Source organism: Tupaia chinensis, unplaced genomic scaffold, assembly GCF_000334495.1.
Source record: "Tupaia chinensis unplaced genomic scaffold, TupChi_1.0 Scaffold145860_1, whole genome shotgun sequence".
NCBI lineage: Eukaryota > Metazoa > Chordata > Mammalia > Scandentia > Tupaiidae > Tupaia > Tupaia belangeri.
In genome coordinates this window covers 1,361,342-1,374,435 of record NW_006205718.1, presented here as the reverse complement: position 1 = coordinate 1,374,435, position 13,094 = coordinate 1,361,342, and the positions used below count along the sequence as shown (strand labels likewise).

At 45.5% G+C, this 13,094-nt stretch overlaps 1 protein-coding gene across 3 annotated transcripts in view; it reads left to right on the top strand.

Moving 5' to 3' along the window:
- The window catches only part of CAPN13 (calpain 13), an 86,417-nt gene that overhangs the window by 49,543 nt on the left and 23,780 nt on the right, over positions 1-13,094 (top strand). For all 3 annotated transcript variants that reach the window (XM_027768310.1, XM_027768309.1, XM_027768308.1), the window contains 5 exons: positions 1,244-1,329; positions 5,350-5,424; positions 7,070-7,215; positions 9,136-9,278; positions 11,612-11,623. In XM_027768310.1, coding sequence (XP_027624111.1) covers positions 1,244-1,329; positions 5,350-5,424; positions 7,070-7,215; positions 9,136-9,278; positions 11,612-11,623 — 462 coding nt within the window. The remainder of the gene's footprint in view (positions 1-1,243; positions 1,330-5,349; positions 5,425-7,069; positions 7,216-9,135; positions 9,279-11,611; positions 11,624-13,094) is intronic.

Sequence of the window (13,094 nt, the reverse complement as noted above, 5' to 3'; positions counted from 1 at the left end):
CGTCCCGAAAGAAAAAAAAAAAAAAAAAAAAAAAAAAAAAAAAAGTATACCATGTGCAAGGGTTGGCATGCCTGAGGGCAGGACAGAAAGGGATTAGAACTCAGCTTGTGTCAATTATTCTGTGGCCTTGAGAAAGTTGCTTAACCTCTCTGGTGATTTTCTCCTCTGTAAGACAGACTATATAATAAACATCTGCTTCAGAGAACTGACGGACTTAACTTGTGTTAAGCAGAGTCTAGCTCTGAGCCCCGTCCCTATACCTGGGCTTCTCTTCTGTCTCTATCCAGACTTTTCTCAGTCTCCCCTCACCTGCGATCATTGAACATGGTCGCCCCATCTTCTCATCCCTCCGGGCATGTCTGTCTCCTCAGACAACATTAGCACCAATCGATAGCACAGCTACAACTCAATCGTATTTTAATTCTTCTCATCAGGCCAATAGTTCCTGGCTTCTGGAAAAAAGGAGGTTTCAAGGGTTTGCCACTGTTTTGCTGTAACTTTTCCCACAGTCCTGCCCTCTGGCTTAAGTGCTGCCAAGGAGCAAAGGTGCTGACCTTTGTACCTGGCGTGACTAATGATGTACTTCTTGAAGAGGAAGGAGTTAAAGTCCAGGCCGTGGTTGGCCATCTGTTCTCAGACTGAGGTATCTGCCCAGCACCAGGATGCAAGATGAGGAGGCTAGCCTTAGGGCTGGGCTAGCCTGGGGTATTTCAGCTCCCAGGCTGTCCCAATCTTGCTCAAATCAGCCTCCTTTATACTCCTTGATGGTGACAGTGCTGTCAAGACTGGACCTCTGCTCCCAAGGGGCTGCTGGCAGGCAAGCAGGCTGCGTGTGTGTGGAATAGAGATGCTGTCTGTGGCAGAGCTTGCAGGAGGCCAGGGACCCATAAAGATCCCTCCTCTGCAGCCCGAAGCAACATCCCCTGCTATTTATCTGTTGTTAAATCTCGGCTCTCTGGGTTCTAGGATGTAATGGTATGGAATGATAAAGTTGCACCTGCCCTTGTGAGGGGCTGAGCAGAAAGAGGGGCTGATTTCTCCTCTATCTCATTTCAACTCCACACAGGCAGCAGGCAGACATTGATTTTTTTTTTCTTTTCAATTTTTTTTTCTGGCTGCAGCCAAATGAGGTCAGAAGTTAAATTAGTCCTTGGAGGTAAAAAGCAGCTGCATTCATATTCTCTCTTTCTGCTGACTTTTGCCAGGGAGCACAGAGAGTTTCCTTTTCTGTTCTTCTTTACAGATTCAGTACAAGAGAGGCTGGGAAGAAATCATCCGCCTGTGGAACCCCTGGGGTAACACCGAGTGGAGAGGACGCTGGAGGGATGGGTATGGCTTCTAGAAACCTCTCTTCATCCTTCACAGAGAGCTTACTGTTAAGAGAGCTCCCTGCCCACAAGGGTGGCTTCTTTGTTCCCTTCTGAGGATCTCACTGCAGCCCTGTCCTGGTCATTCTAAGTGTGGATGCTGGTCCACTTCAGAGTCCCATGATGCAATTCATTGGCTCTGTTAGACACCTACTGTGATCACTCCACCAGATGCACTGTGTTAGGGGGGTGCTGTGGAGTATACATGGATGACAAGACCCAGTATCTGCCTCCAGAAGGCTACAGTCTATGGCTCTGAGGCCACATACCCAGAGTTTCTAAAAATAATAGTAATAATAAAATAAGGGAAGGGGAGCGGCAGGATAGGAACCACTTGGCAGGAGAGATGGAGAGAAGAGATCTCAGGGGTTCCTGATCCTAATAATACCACATCATCAGGATGAGCAGGACTTCACATCTGAAGGCCTGAGGAAAATGAGGTGAAATCTGAATGACTTATTTTTCTGTTCACTTGGGCCTTCAATCCTGCTCTATTTATCTGAACTCAGTCCTGGAGTGGCGGTTTGCTCACAGTAGGAGTGAGTAGAGCTAAGTGAGTCTCGGAGTCCCCTGGGGACATATCCCATTGGGGGTACAACTGGGTGATCAGTGTTGCCCCACAGAGCTGAGCTGGCATTTCCCACCTGCCAAGGGAGACTGATCCCCAGTCTCAGCCCCTTGATAACTGAGACTAAGAAGGTGGTCCAGAGAAGGACTGAGGGGAACAACAGGTGCCTTCTCTGCTCTGCAGCCAGTGATGTCTGCACCCCTCACATCCCTTTGAGGGCCTGGTCCACGAAAAGTGTTGTGACACAGTGGCCATAGCAGCATCACTGGGACATGATCTGAAAGGAAATGCAAACAGACATAACCTGACAAACAGTGGAAATCAATACAGTGGGAGCTGGGCATCCTGGGAGGTAGGTAGAGAATCAGCTAGTATTCCAGGCCTGATTCTGGGCTGCCCATGCACTGGCCTGATGCCACAGGCCACGTTATCTCAGCTCTCTCTGTGAGCTCTAGCAACTGGTGTGTGCCCAGCACAGGTGGCACTTAGCAAATGTGAGAGAAATGCGTAATTGGTGGAGGAGTAGGGAAGCAAGGAAGAGAGGGAAGAAAGGAGGAAATGGCAAAAATAAACACACAGAATAAGCCTGGCTATGACCTCGGATCCCCCCTAGAGAAGAGGGCAGCCACCTTTCCGCGCAGAAGGGGAATGAACTTACAAAGCCAGGTACCAGTTCTGCCTAGGCAGTGCTTCCATGCACCCTTGGCCTTTCTCCTTTTCTCTTGCCCCTCTTCTTTCTCCTTTCCAGGCTATCCTTTGCTTTTCCATGTAAATCCTGATAACCTCTGGCCTTTCCCATCCTCCTTCATTACTGCAAGCTGTCAGCATGGCCGCTGATTAGGCAAGATCCCTGATTTGGGGTTGGCTATTGAGACATAGAGGGAAGGCAATTGGAATGACCAACTCCCTAGGGTAGGAGAATATGCAACAGAGTCACCAGGTGATGTTTTGCCCTTGTCTTCCTTGACACATATCAAATGATCAGTAAAGAAAACGAGAGACAGCAGATATAAGGAGGAGATACCTCCCTGGGCTGGTGTGTTCAGGGAAAGCATGGATGAAACTGAACTTGAATTGGCCTCACATGGAGGAAGTATGACTCACTTCAGAAGAGATCATTAGGTGGGAGGAGACGTGAAGGCCATGCTTCTGAGCCAAGAACACATGTAGTGTGTTCAGAGCCAAGAGCCTGGCCTGAGACAGAGGAAGGCAGGGGAGAGAGCATTGGGAGCTATGACTAGCAAAGCTCAGATTTATACCAAACAGGCAAGGGCCTTAATGAAGGTTTTTGAACAGGGGGCAACATATGCAGAGTAGGGGTTGGAGAGGTGGCTCTGACAGTACCTACTCTGTAAGATTGTGGACCTTGGCTCAGTCCTGAGAGTCACCAATTCCCTCCAGAAAGCAGGCTAGAAGGAAGCAATGGGGACTGCATAATCACTGTCTCCATGCAGGTGGTCGATTTCTTCCTTACTTTTTAAGAATGGAGATGGATGGAGAGAGCCGGATGGTCTAATCTTAGGCATAATTGAAATTTCAGTCGCACACACTTAAAGGCAAACTTGCATGAATCGATAGCATATTGATTTACACTACATTTATTTTCCCTTACACACTGCAGAAAATGTAATTATCGCTTAATTATAAAATTGCCATTTTACAATAACAAATCTGACTGGCTCAGCCTATAGCCAGAAGCCTGAGTAGTGGTCCCTGCCCTGCTGTCCCAGCACAGAGGTGACCCAGGTTCTCCATGCAAACTCTTCCACATGAAAGATCTCATTAAACTTCTATGGCTCTGGAGCCCAATGCCTATGAGCACATCTCTACTGTGAAGAGTTGGTAAAGGAGGAGCAGCTGCTCCCTTCTGCCCGAGAGAGTCTCCTCTTCACCAGACGCTGGGACTACAACTTTTGGAATACATCATCCTGATGAAGTGGTCAGCAGTAGTTGATTAAGCAGCAAGTGAGCAAACAAATATTATCGTGTGCCCACTCTGTGCCAAGGCAGGTGTTAAGCACCTATGATGATACAATGGCAAGCAAGTCTCATTGATCTCATGGTGCTTGGAGTCTAGCGAGAGATAGCAATAAACACACAAGCAATAGCAACACAGGGTGCCGAGGGCTGAGACAGAAGTGGTATAGGGGCTCTGGGAGCTCAAAGGAGGAGTGCCAACTCTCAGCATGCAGTGGATAGACAGGAGGCTAAACAAGGCTTCCCAGAAGAAGTGCCCTCTACAAAGAAAGATGACTAAGAGTTAGCAGGTTACAGATATGAGATTAGGGACAGAGCTCCAGATGGAGGGAGCATCATGGTGAAAGCCAAGTGGTAGCAGTGTACACAGGAATATTTAAGAAAATAAAGACATTATTGCTGGAGTACAGAATTCAAGGAAGGGGAGAGAGGAGGAAGCAGGGAACTGGGAAAGCTGAAGCAGTGGTCACAAGGCAGGGTTCTCTTTCCGGAATCTGAAGTCTCCTTTACCCTTCCCCCTGACTTTAAGAGTAATAGGGAACCAGAGATGTGTTTTAGGCAGGGGAATTACATAGTCATATATATTATGATTATGTTTATGTTTTAGAAATAGCACTTTTATGACAGGAAAGTGAGCAGGACCAAGTTCAGGGAGACCAGTTAGATATCCAAGAGGGAGGAAAGGGTACCCTTAACTAGCATAAGAGCAGTTAAGAGTGGAAATGAGTAGATGACTTTGAGAGAGGTTAAGAAATACAGTTGAGGGACCAGCAGTTAGCATAATGGCTATGTCACTGGATTCCCATGTAGTCCACTGTGATTCTAGTCCCAGACCCAATGGCTTAAAACTCACGCCAGGCGTATGCGTGCATGTCCAAGATCTCGAGAGGAGAATGGAGGAGAAGGGATTGCGGCATGGTCATCCCTCCTGGGGGGTGATTTCTCGCTTTCTGTCTCTCTGTCTCTCTGTCTCTCTGTCTGGCGAGCACATGTGTCCTATAGCAAAAACCTCTCCAAAAAAAAGAAAAGAAAAGAAATACAGTTGATAGATAAATAATTCTTGGTGATTGTTTTGATGTGGGGGATGTGAAAGAGGATGACTCCTCATATTCTCAGTTGAGCTATAGGAAAAGATAAAAGATGAGCATGGTTTGGGCAAGTTGGTTTGAGGCCATTACAGGACTCTAGGGGAGATGCAGAAGAGACTGTAGCATAGACCCACCTAGAGCTCAAGAAAGAGGACTAAGCCAGGGTCAGAAGCTTGAAAGCCAATAAGCACATGGAGAATAACCAAATCTTGTCTCTAGGTAGTATAATACTCTCCCTTGCTCCCCAGAAACTAATAGTGCTTTTGCAAAAAGTCCTTGTTAGGCCACTTGTAGACAAGATAAAATGTTCTAGAAGCTCTCACCCTGTGGTCTGTCTCTCTACTCTTAGGTCTCGGGAGTGGCAGGAAACCCAGGACCAGAGAAAAAACCAGCTCTATGAGGACAAGGAAGATGGCGAGTTTTGGTATGTCTTTTTCCTTAAAAAAAATGTTTTAAATCTTTAACTGTTGTCCAAGCCCACAGTCTGTGTCCTTTCTGTAAATGTTTTTGGATAGAAACTACCTTTGCAGCAACTGTGCTGACTCTGTGCCAGGACATGTGTTAAACACCTAGGAAACAGAGAATAGACAGAGGAAGCTATTTTCTTCACGAAGACACTATAACTGGGGTGGGAAATTATTGTGTGCACTCTGTTTGTGTGAAAGTTATTTCAGTTAGAGTATGGGACTGTTCAGGACATTTTAACAGTCAAAGGGAATATTCAAATCAGTAGTCTCCTGGAAACTAAAGTGTGTGTTCATCGTGCCTATATTTTCTTGATGGGATCCCAGGGCTCCATGGTCTCCAAAGAACAACAGGACACTTATCTCCCAGCCCTGACTCTGAAATTTTGGGTTAGACACTAATGTCATCACTCAGGAATCACACAGAACTGGACTATTATATTTTTAAGGTTGTTGCTGTAGGGCATATGCACTCACCAGAGAGAGGAGAAAGAGAGTGAGAACGAAAGTGAGAAGTCACCACCAAGACAAGATAGCCATGCTGCAATCCCTTCTCCTCCATTCTTCTCTTGAGATTTTTGGCACTCATGCACATGTGTCTGGTGTGATTTTCAAGACATCAGGTCCAGGACTTGAACCACAGTCAGCCATGTAGAAATGCATTGCCTTAACCACCATGCTACCTGCTGGTTCCCAGAGCTAGATGTTTCAAAAACATATTCTTGGGCCAGCCCTGTAATACATCAGTGAAGTACTGTAGGTAGGGAGCTGAATCCCACATGTCTGACCATTGCCAAATTCCACCCCCAGCAGCTTTAAAAACATGCCAGACACATAGGTATGGTGCTCCAAATCCTGACAAGATGAAAAAGTGGAGAACAAAGGATTATGGCATGACCATACCCCATGAGTGGGAGTACTTTCTTCTCTTTGTCAACCACATGTGCCCTCTGGCAATAAAAAAAAAAATGTTCTCACATTTTAGAAGATGAGATGGACATTTCTCAGAGGGGTTGTCTGGTTTACCTAATAACATTTCAGTAAATGTTGCATGTATGAAAAGAAGCTTGGGTCTAAGCACTTAAGAATCAGAGAGACAAATATAAATTAGATGAGAAATGTTCCCAATATCTCTACTTTAATCACAATAGCAAGTGAGATTTTAGGTGTTGAATCTGTTTTATTCTGATAAAGACCTGAACAATAAATTTGACAAAGGGCCCTAGGGCAAGGCAATTTTCCTAGCAGCATAGAGGACCCATTGCAAAGAATGACTGACATTCTTCCCGTCCAGCCAGAAAATGGCTCACAATTAGAGAAGGGAGTAGAAGAAATGGTTTTTAATGATGAAGCCCCTACCAAGTGACAGGCAGAACCCAGAATTTGACACTGTTTCTGTCCTCCTAACCACTGGAGGGAGAGAGGATGAAAAAGCCAAAGAGAGCTTGATGTTGAATGAACCAGAATCAGACTCTGGCCTTCACATAGGACAGTGAGTCTGTGAGTACTGTAGCTGACAGAGTCAAGGTACACAAAGGGACAGGAACCTCCATTTCCAAGAACAGAACCAGTGTTTATTTAGTGATGTGTGTCTGTTTTTAACAGGATGTCATGTCAAGATTTCCAAGAGAACTTCTCCTGCCTTTTTATATGTAACCAAATTCCCATCACTCTGGACCATGGAAACCCACTCCATGAAAGATGGTCCCAAATGATGTTTAAGAACCAAGTGATTCGAGGAAACACTGCAGGTAGTTATGACATTAGTAATTGTCCTTCTAGCCTGGAAGCCATCAGTCCTCGCCCTACCATGGCTTCAGTTTTCTCTGGCCTTTAATTCTGAGCCATCACCAGCATAAAGTTGAAAAGAGAGGAATTTATCATCCCAAAAGGAATAGTTACTATTTCTCCAAGGAAAATGATTGCCGGGGCTGGAGGGTCAGGAGACCGTTTAAAGTGTCTCCACACCCCCAGCCCTTCCAGGTCTACCACTGCCTTTCAACTAACCTCCAACCTCCCCTAGGAGTAGAGCAGGCTCTCTAGTCTTTAGTAAATAAACAGGGTAGTGGGGAGGGCTATGTACAAATATTGGACACAAGTTGGGGCTTAGGTCAAACCATTGTCTTTGCCACACACTAACTAGGTGACTTTGGGACTTCAAATGGCCTCTCTATCCTCAGCATCCCCAACTATGAACAGTAGAATTGCCTGCTCCTTGAACCCACAAAGCACCATCTAAACACAATATTTCTGCCCAGTCTTAGTGGATGAGATCGCAAAAGTAAATGACTCTGAACATAACTTTGGGGTCCCCTGAGATGAATTTTTTTGATCGTGGCCTTAGGGGAGTCACATACCCTCACTGTGCCTCCCTATTCCTGTTTGTTACAGTGAGAAGTAAAATAGGTCCATTTGAAGACAAATCTAAGTATGCTTATATGCTTATATATCCTTGATTAAAGAGGCTATAAACATGTATTTGTATGTAAGTGTGTACATGTGTATGTTGGCACCCAGATATACACATTCATTTTCCTGAAATGGTTTGCTCGAATGCCTCCATACCCTGGGCCATCCCTCTTTTCAAACTCCAGGCTCTTCACTCTTCTGCTCAGAGAATCTCATCACCAGGAAGCCTAGGCAGACTCTAAAGAACTGCCAAGTCCCTCTCGGGCAGCCAGTTCACTGATTCACGTTCCCTAGCCACACCTATCTGACTGAAGAGCCAGTCTTCTCTGGAAATAATACATATCAATGAGTTAACTGAAATTACACATTGGGGCAATTTTTAGTAATACCTTGCAAGGGAGAAAAGGAAGGAAGCTAGCAACTGAGTGCCCGCTATGTGCTGCTAAGTGCATTTTAATGTATCATCTTACTCAATCCTCATAGAAAGCCTGTGACCATGACAGTCTTCTAAATTTCCCTATTCCCCTTTTACAGCTTCCCAATTGTGACCCAAACCTTCATATGTGTATTCATTTGTTTCTATCTTGACTTATCCTCATCCTTTCTGACAGCTTTCACATTAGTTCTCTCTCTCTCTCGTTCTGGCTTCAATGAGCAGGCTTAGGCAGATGAGTCCTGTGAATTGCCATCTCCCTGCCCATGCTCCTCTGTTTCCACAGGTGCTTGGGCAACTGACACCATTTCAAGGCTCTTATGGTTACTGCCAATGCTTAAGTTCATGCATGGCTGGGGACTCTACAATTTCACTGTGTAATATAAAAATAGCCTTGGCCTTTATATTTAAGAAACATTTTCTCTTAACTTCCCTATTCCTTGTTTTTAAGAAGACACTAAGGCTTAGAAAATAATCAAACTTTGGGGCCGGCAGGTGGCATGGTGGCCACCCACATGGCCAAACACAGTTGGAATCCTGGACCTGGTGACTTGCTTTCTCACTTTCCCTGTCTCTCTCTTTCTCTCCCTGTCTCTCTCTAGTCAAATTGAAAATAGCAATAATAATAAATAGAATAATTTTTTAAAAGAAAATAATCAAAATAATCAAACTTGTACCACAACTAGTAACTGTGGGGGTTGGGACCCAGGTCTTAGGTCTCCAAATTTATTTTATAATACAATCCCACAGGGCTCCCCAAACTGAACATGGCCCCACTGGGGGTGTCAGGGATACAACTGAGTTCTAGTAACAGCACTTTCTTATGCAGGACAATCTCAGAGGGAAGCTCAGTACTTCTTCTTTGTGCCAAAGCAAACAGAGGGAATCAATGTTGTTGTGTCCTTCACCATCATGCCACAGAGCTGGAAATCAGAAGATGAGATATTTCCATTAAGCTTCCAGGTGTTCAAGGTAAGGCAGTATGCTTCAGAGCTTACTACTTTGGGACATTTGTGTATACCTTGGACTGGGGAGAGAAGCCAGCCAGGCTGGAAGATTTGACTGCCTTCAAATCCAAAGCCTTGGATATGAAGCCCAAAGTGGCTATAGTGTTCATCTAGTCTGATTCTAAATTTGCAAAGAAAAAAAAAAAGAATCTTAGGCTGAAGAGAAGGTTAGGCTTGCCTGTGTTTACAGCAGGGCATGTCTCCTACCTATATCAGTTGTCAGCATATTCTGGTATGTTGTAGAACCTAATGTCGTTATTCAAAAGCAGTCTGGCCACCCAAAAACCCAACTGTTTTTAGCCTTCTAAAAGGACCCTTATCCCCAGAGTCTCCCAACCCTTAGCTCTGAGAAGAAAAACAAAAGGTTGGAACAGAAGGAGGATCTGGGAAGAGCTGAAGAGTTGAGGTACCTGGTCTGCCCATCTAGGAATGAACAGGTCAGAGCTGCAGACAGGCCAACTAAAACTACCTCAAGCAACTCTTCCTTTATCTGATGTGAGACAGAATTCCACAGAGGGTCTAAGGACTGCCTCAGTGCACAACTCCTGAAGCTGCTGTTTACAGTGTCATTTCTGAACCTGGTGCCCCAGAGCTGTGCAACACAGCAACCTTGTGTTGATTTACCTGAAGTTTTACAATTCAGGAGCCCTAGCAAGATTGCAATCAAATAGATTTTTAAGGTGCTTCCAAATCTAGTTCTCTACTTTCCAGCCAGAGATGTATCATTTCTTAGCTACCCACTTTGAGGAAGGAGTTCTCACACCTGAGATTTCCTCAAGTTACCTGGAGATCGCAGCAGATCTTACAGGATCCTGATTGAGCTGATACCGAAGGACGGTTCAAACCTTGATAATGCAAAAGGTTCCTGTCATAATTAAGTTGAGAAACAAGTTATTCATGTGCCAGAACCAGGCTCTTGAAAGTTCCCAGGGCTCTGATGGTATTTGTGGGTTTAGTATTGCCCCGTTGATAATGGTGCTCCAGCAGTCGCTGTGGGAGTATTACACCACCTTACAAACACCAGTGGTATATAAACAAGCAGGAAGAAGACAGGACCTTGAAAAAGGACAAGGGTGGACTAGCCATTTTACCCTCACCCAAGGCTCCTTCTCTAGACTTGGACTTTTTTTTTATATCCATCCCTGCTTCCCCTGTCCCCCAGAGAAGTTTGCCTGGGCAAATCAGCTAATCTATCTATACACATGAGTAGGGCCCAGGATGGATCAAAAGTGGAAAAGAATCTGGGATCAGCAGTTAGCGTAATGGCTATGTTGCTGGACTCCCATGTAGTTGACCGCAGTTCGCATCCCAGACCCGGAGGCTTAAAACTCACACCGGGCGCATGTGCATGCGTGCCCAAGATCCTGAGAGGAGAATGGAGGAGAAGGGATTGCGGCGTGGCCATCCCCCCTGGAGGGTGATTTCTCACTCTCTGTCTCTCTGTCTCTGTCTGTCTGGCGAGTGCACGTGCCCTATAGGAAAAACCTCTCAAAAAAAATGGAAAAGAATCAAGACCTACACCAACTGGAGAAGACAGCTCCTAGTGAGCAGGGGAGTTGGAGAAGAGAGCTTAATAACAAAGGAAGCAACACAGTTTGCTCTATTCCTAACTCAGCCACTTAGACTGCTGAGCTTCAGTTTTTAACATACATAAAATAGGGAGCCAAGTATCTATTTGCAAGATTATTGTGAATATCCAACACATTACATAGAGTGCTTTGCAAACTGTGGAGTAGCTTAAAAATGGAACTGCCTCCCAGTGTTTCCTTCTCCCATGTGGAGAGACTGGTATATAGGTATCTTCCCACTTATATGAACACATACATTATTCCTACAAACACTGGGATGGATGACTGGAACAAATTCCACCACATTTACAGTGGTCTGATGGAAGGAAAAGAAATTGACTTCCCATTGAAGCTCTCAATAATGGGAAATTCACATTTGATCCAGGCCCTGCCAATCTCACCTTTACCTGTCCAATGATGTCATCATTGCTACATGGTTACAAATAGTAACTACACCTTGCTGAGCTACCAGGGGAACACCTCCCACTCTCAGACATGTTTTCCTCTTCAATTTCCTTCCTCGTTTGCTCTCTATAACTGAGTAGGTTCCCTTTTTTTACAACCTGGCACAGAGAATGAGTAATTGTACCAGTTCGTGGCCAGGTGTGCCAGAAAACAGGCCGACCACACAGAGGAAGGAATGTGGAACCCTGAGCCAGGCTGCACGGAGCTGCTTACACTTTGATTGGGTTTGGGATCCTAAATATGCCTTTTTTACTCTTCCCCACAGGTTGACCCCCAGGTATGGCTCACCATTGCCCTCGCTGGACTTCCCATGCCTTTGTTGCTGTCTGTTGGTAAAATGTTATGCCTCTTCCAACACCATGGCCTTCGCATGTTTAGTAACTACAAATTCAATCTTGCTATGTCTTGTATCAGATACAAGCTTAGAATCTTCAAACAGAAAAATATTTTATTTCTCCTGGTCTGCAAGTTGGACCCTTTGGTCTGTTCTCTCATTTAACATTCAGGAAAGGCTATAACTGTGAGTGGATCCTCAAGTAGTTGGCCCCTGTTCGAGGGATATGATTGATGGAGCAGTTCCTTTGTACTTAAGATGAGAGCAGCACTAACGGGCTCCTTTTGAGGTGCCTTCTGAATTAGTCAGTCCCTGAGTCAACACAAACAAAATGCAAAACTCCCCAAATGAGTTATCAGCACATCTGCTAGCTCTTCTTACAAGCAATAGGGTAATGGGGCTCTATTGGTGAAAGGTAACTTAAAACCATGAGGAAGAATGAATAAGAGTGGATGGGGTTCACAAAACCTGTCCTCACAGACACTTGGACTTCTCACAGCTGTGAGCTCTGCAGTGCCAATAGATGGTGACTATATTACTTGCAGACTTTACACGGGAGCTCCAACAAATAGGCAGAAACCTTGTCAGGGGGCCTTAGAGCAGGGGCTACTCAGAAGTCCAGGCAGAAAGCTTAACTGTTAGGAGTTCTCTTGATCACAGTGGTGGAGTTGGGACCTGACTCTGGTCCTGGAACCCCAGCAATGGAAGTGAAACAGTGATTAGGACTTCCTGGGAAGCACTCACTGCAATACACATGTCAGTGTTCCAATTCCCAGAGCTGGAGAGCCAGGTGGGGACTTGATTCAGGAAAAGGCACAAACCCCATTCTGGAACTACTGAGTCAGGTCTGTGAACAGATAGCCCTGCGTCAGTTTGATGCTGGGGCCTCAAGCACTGGGCCATTAATCTTCACACTCAACGCTTCTCACTGCCACTGAGAAAGTCTGTTCTAAAGGATTAAAAGCCTGAACAGGGTCGCAAGGGTCCAATATGAAGAGGAGGCAAGAAGATAGGCAGCAAGATCCTTACCCTCTAGATAGATAGTAAGGGGGCATGTCATCCACATATCTCCACATGCGCACTGCTTCCCACATGCCCACGCTCATAGCCAGAGCCACAGATATTGCTGACCCTCTGGAGAAAAGCTGGTCCCATCATTGCTATCCCCTGACAGGCCCAAGCAAGTCAGGTTCCTAACCCTCTGGGGCTGCCGATTAATGTCAGCAGAATTGCTTGGGAGTTTCTACAGAGCCCCAGCTGTACACCTGGGGCAGCAGCCTAGCTCCTGTCTCAGCCCTGTCCCTACACCCTGAAAAGAAATTTCCTCCTTCCCCTTGTTTTCCCCCAAGGCAGAGCTCATAAATAATCATTTCATGCTGCATAACCATTCTAAATGGAATCCCCATGCTCAACT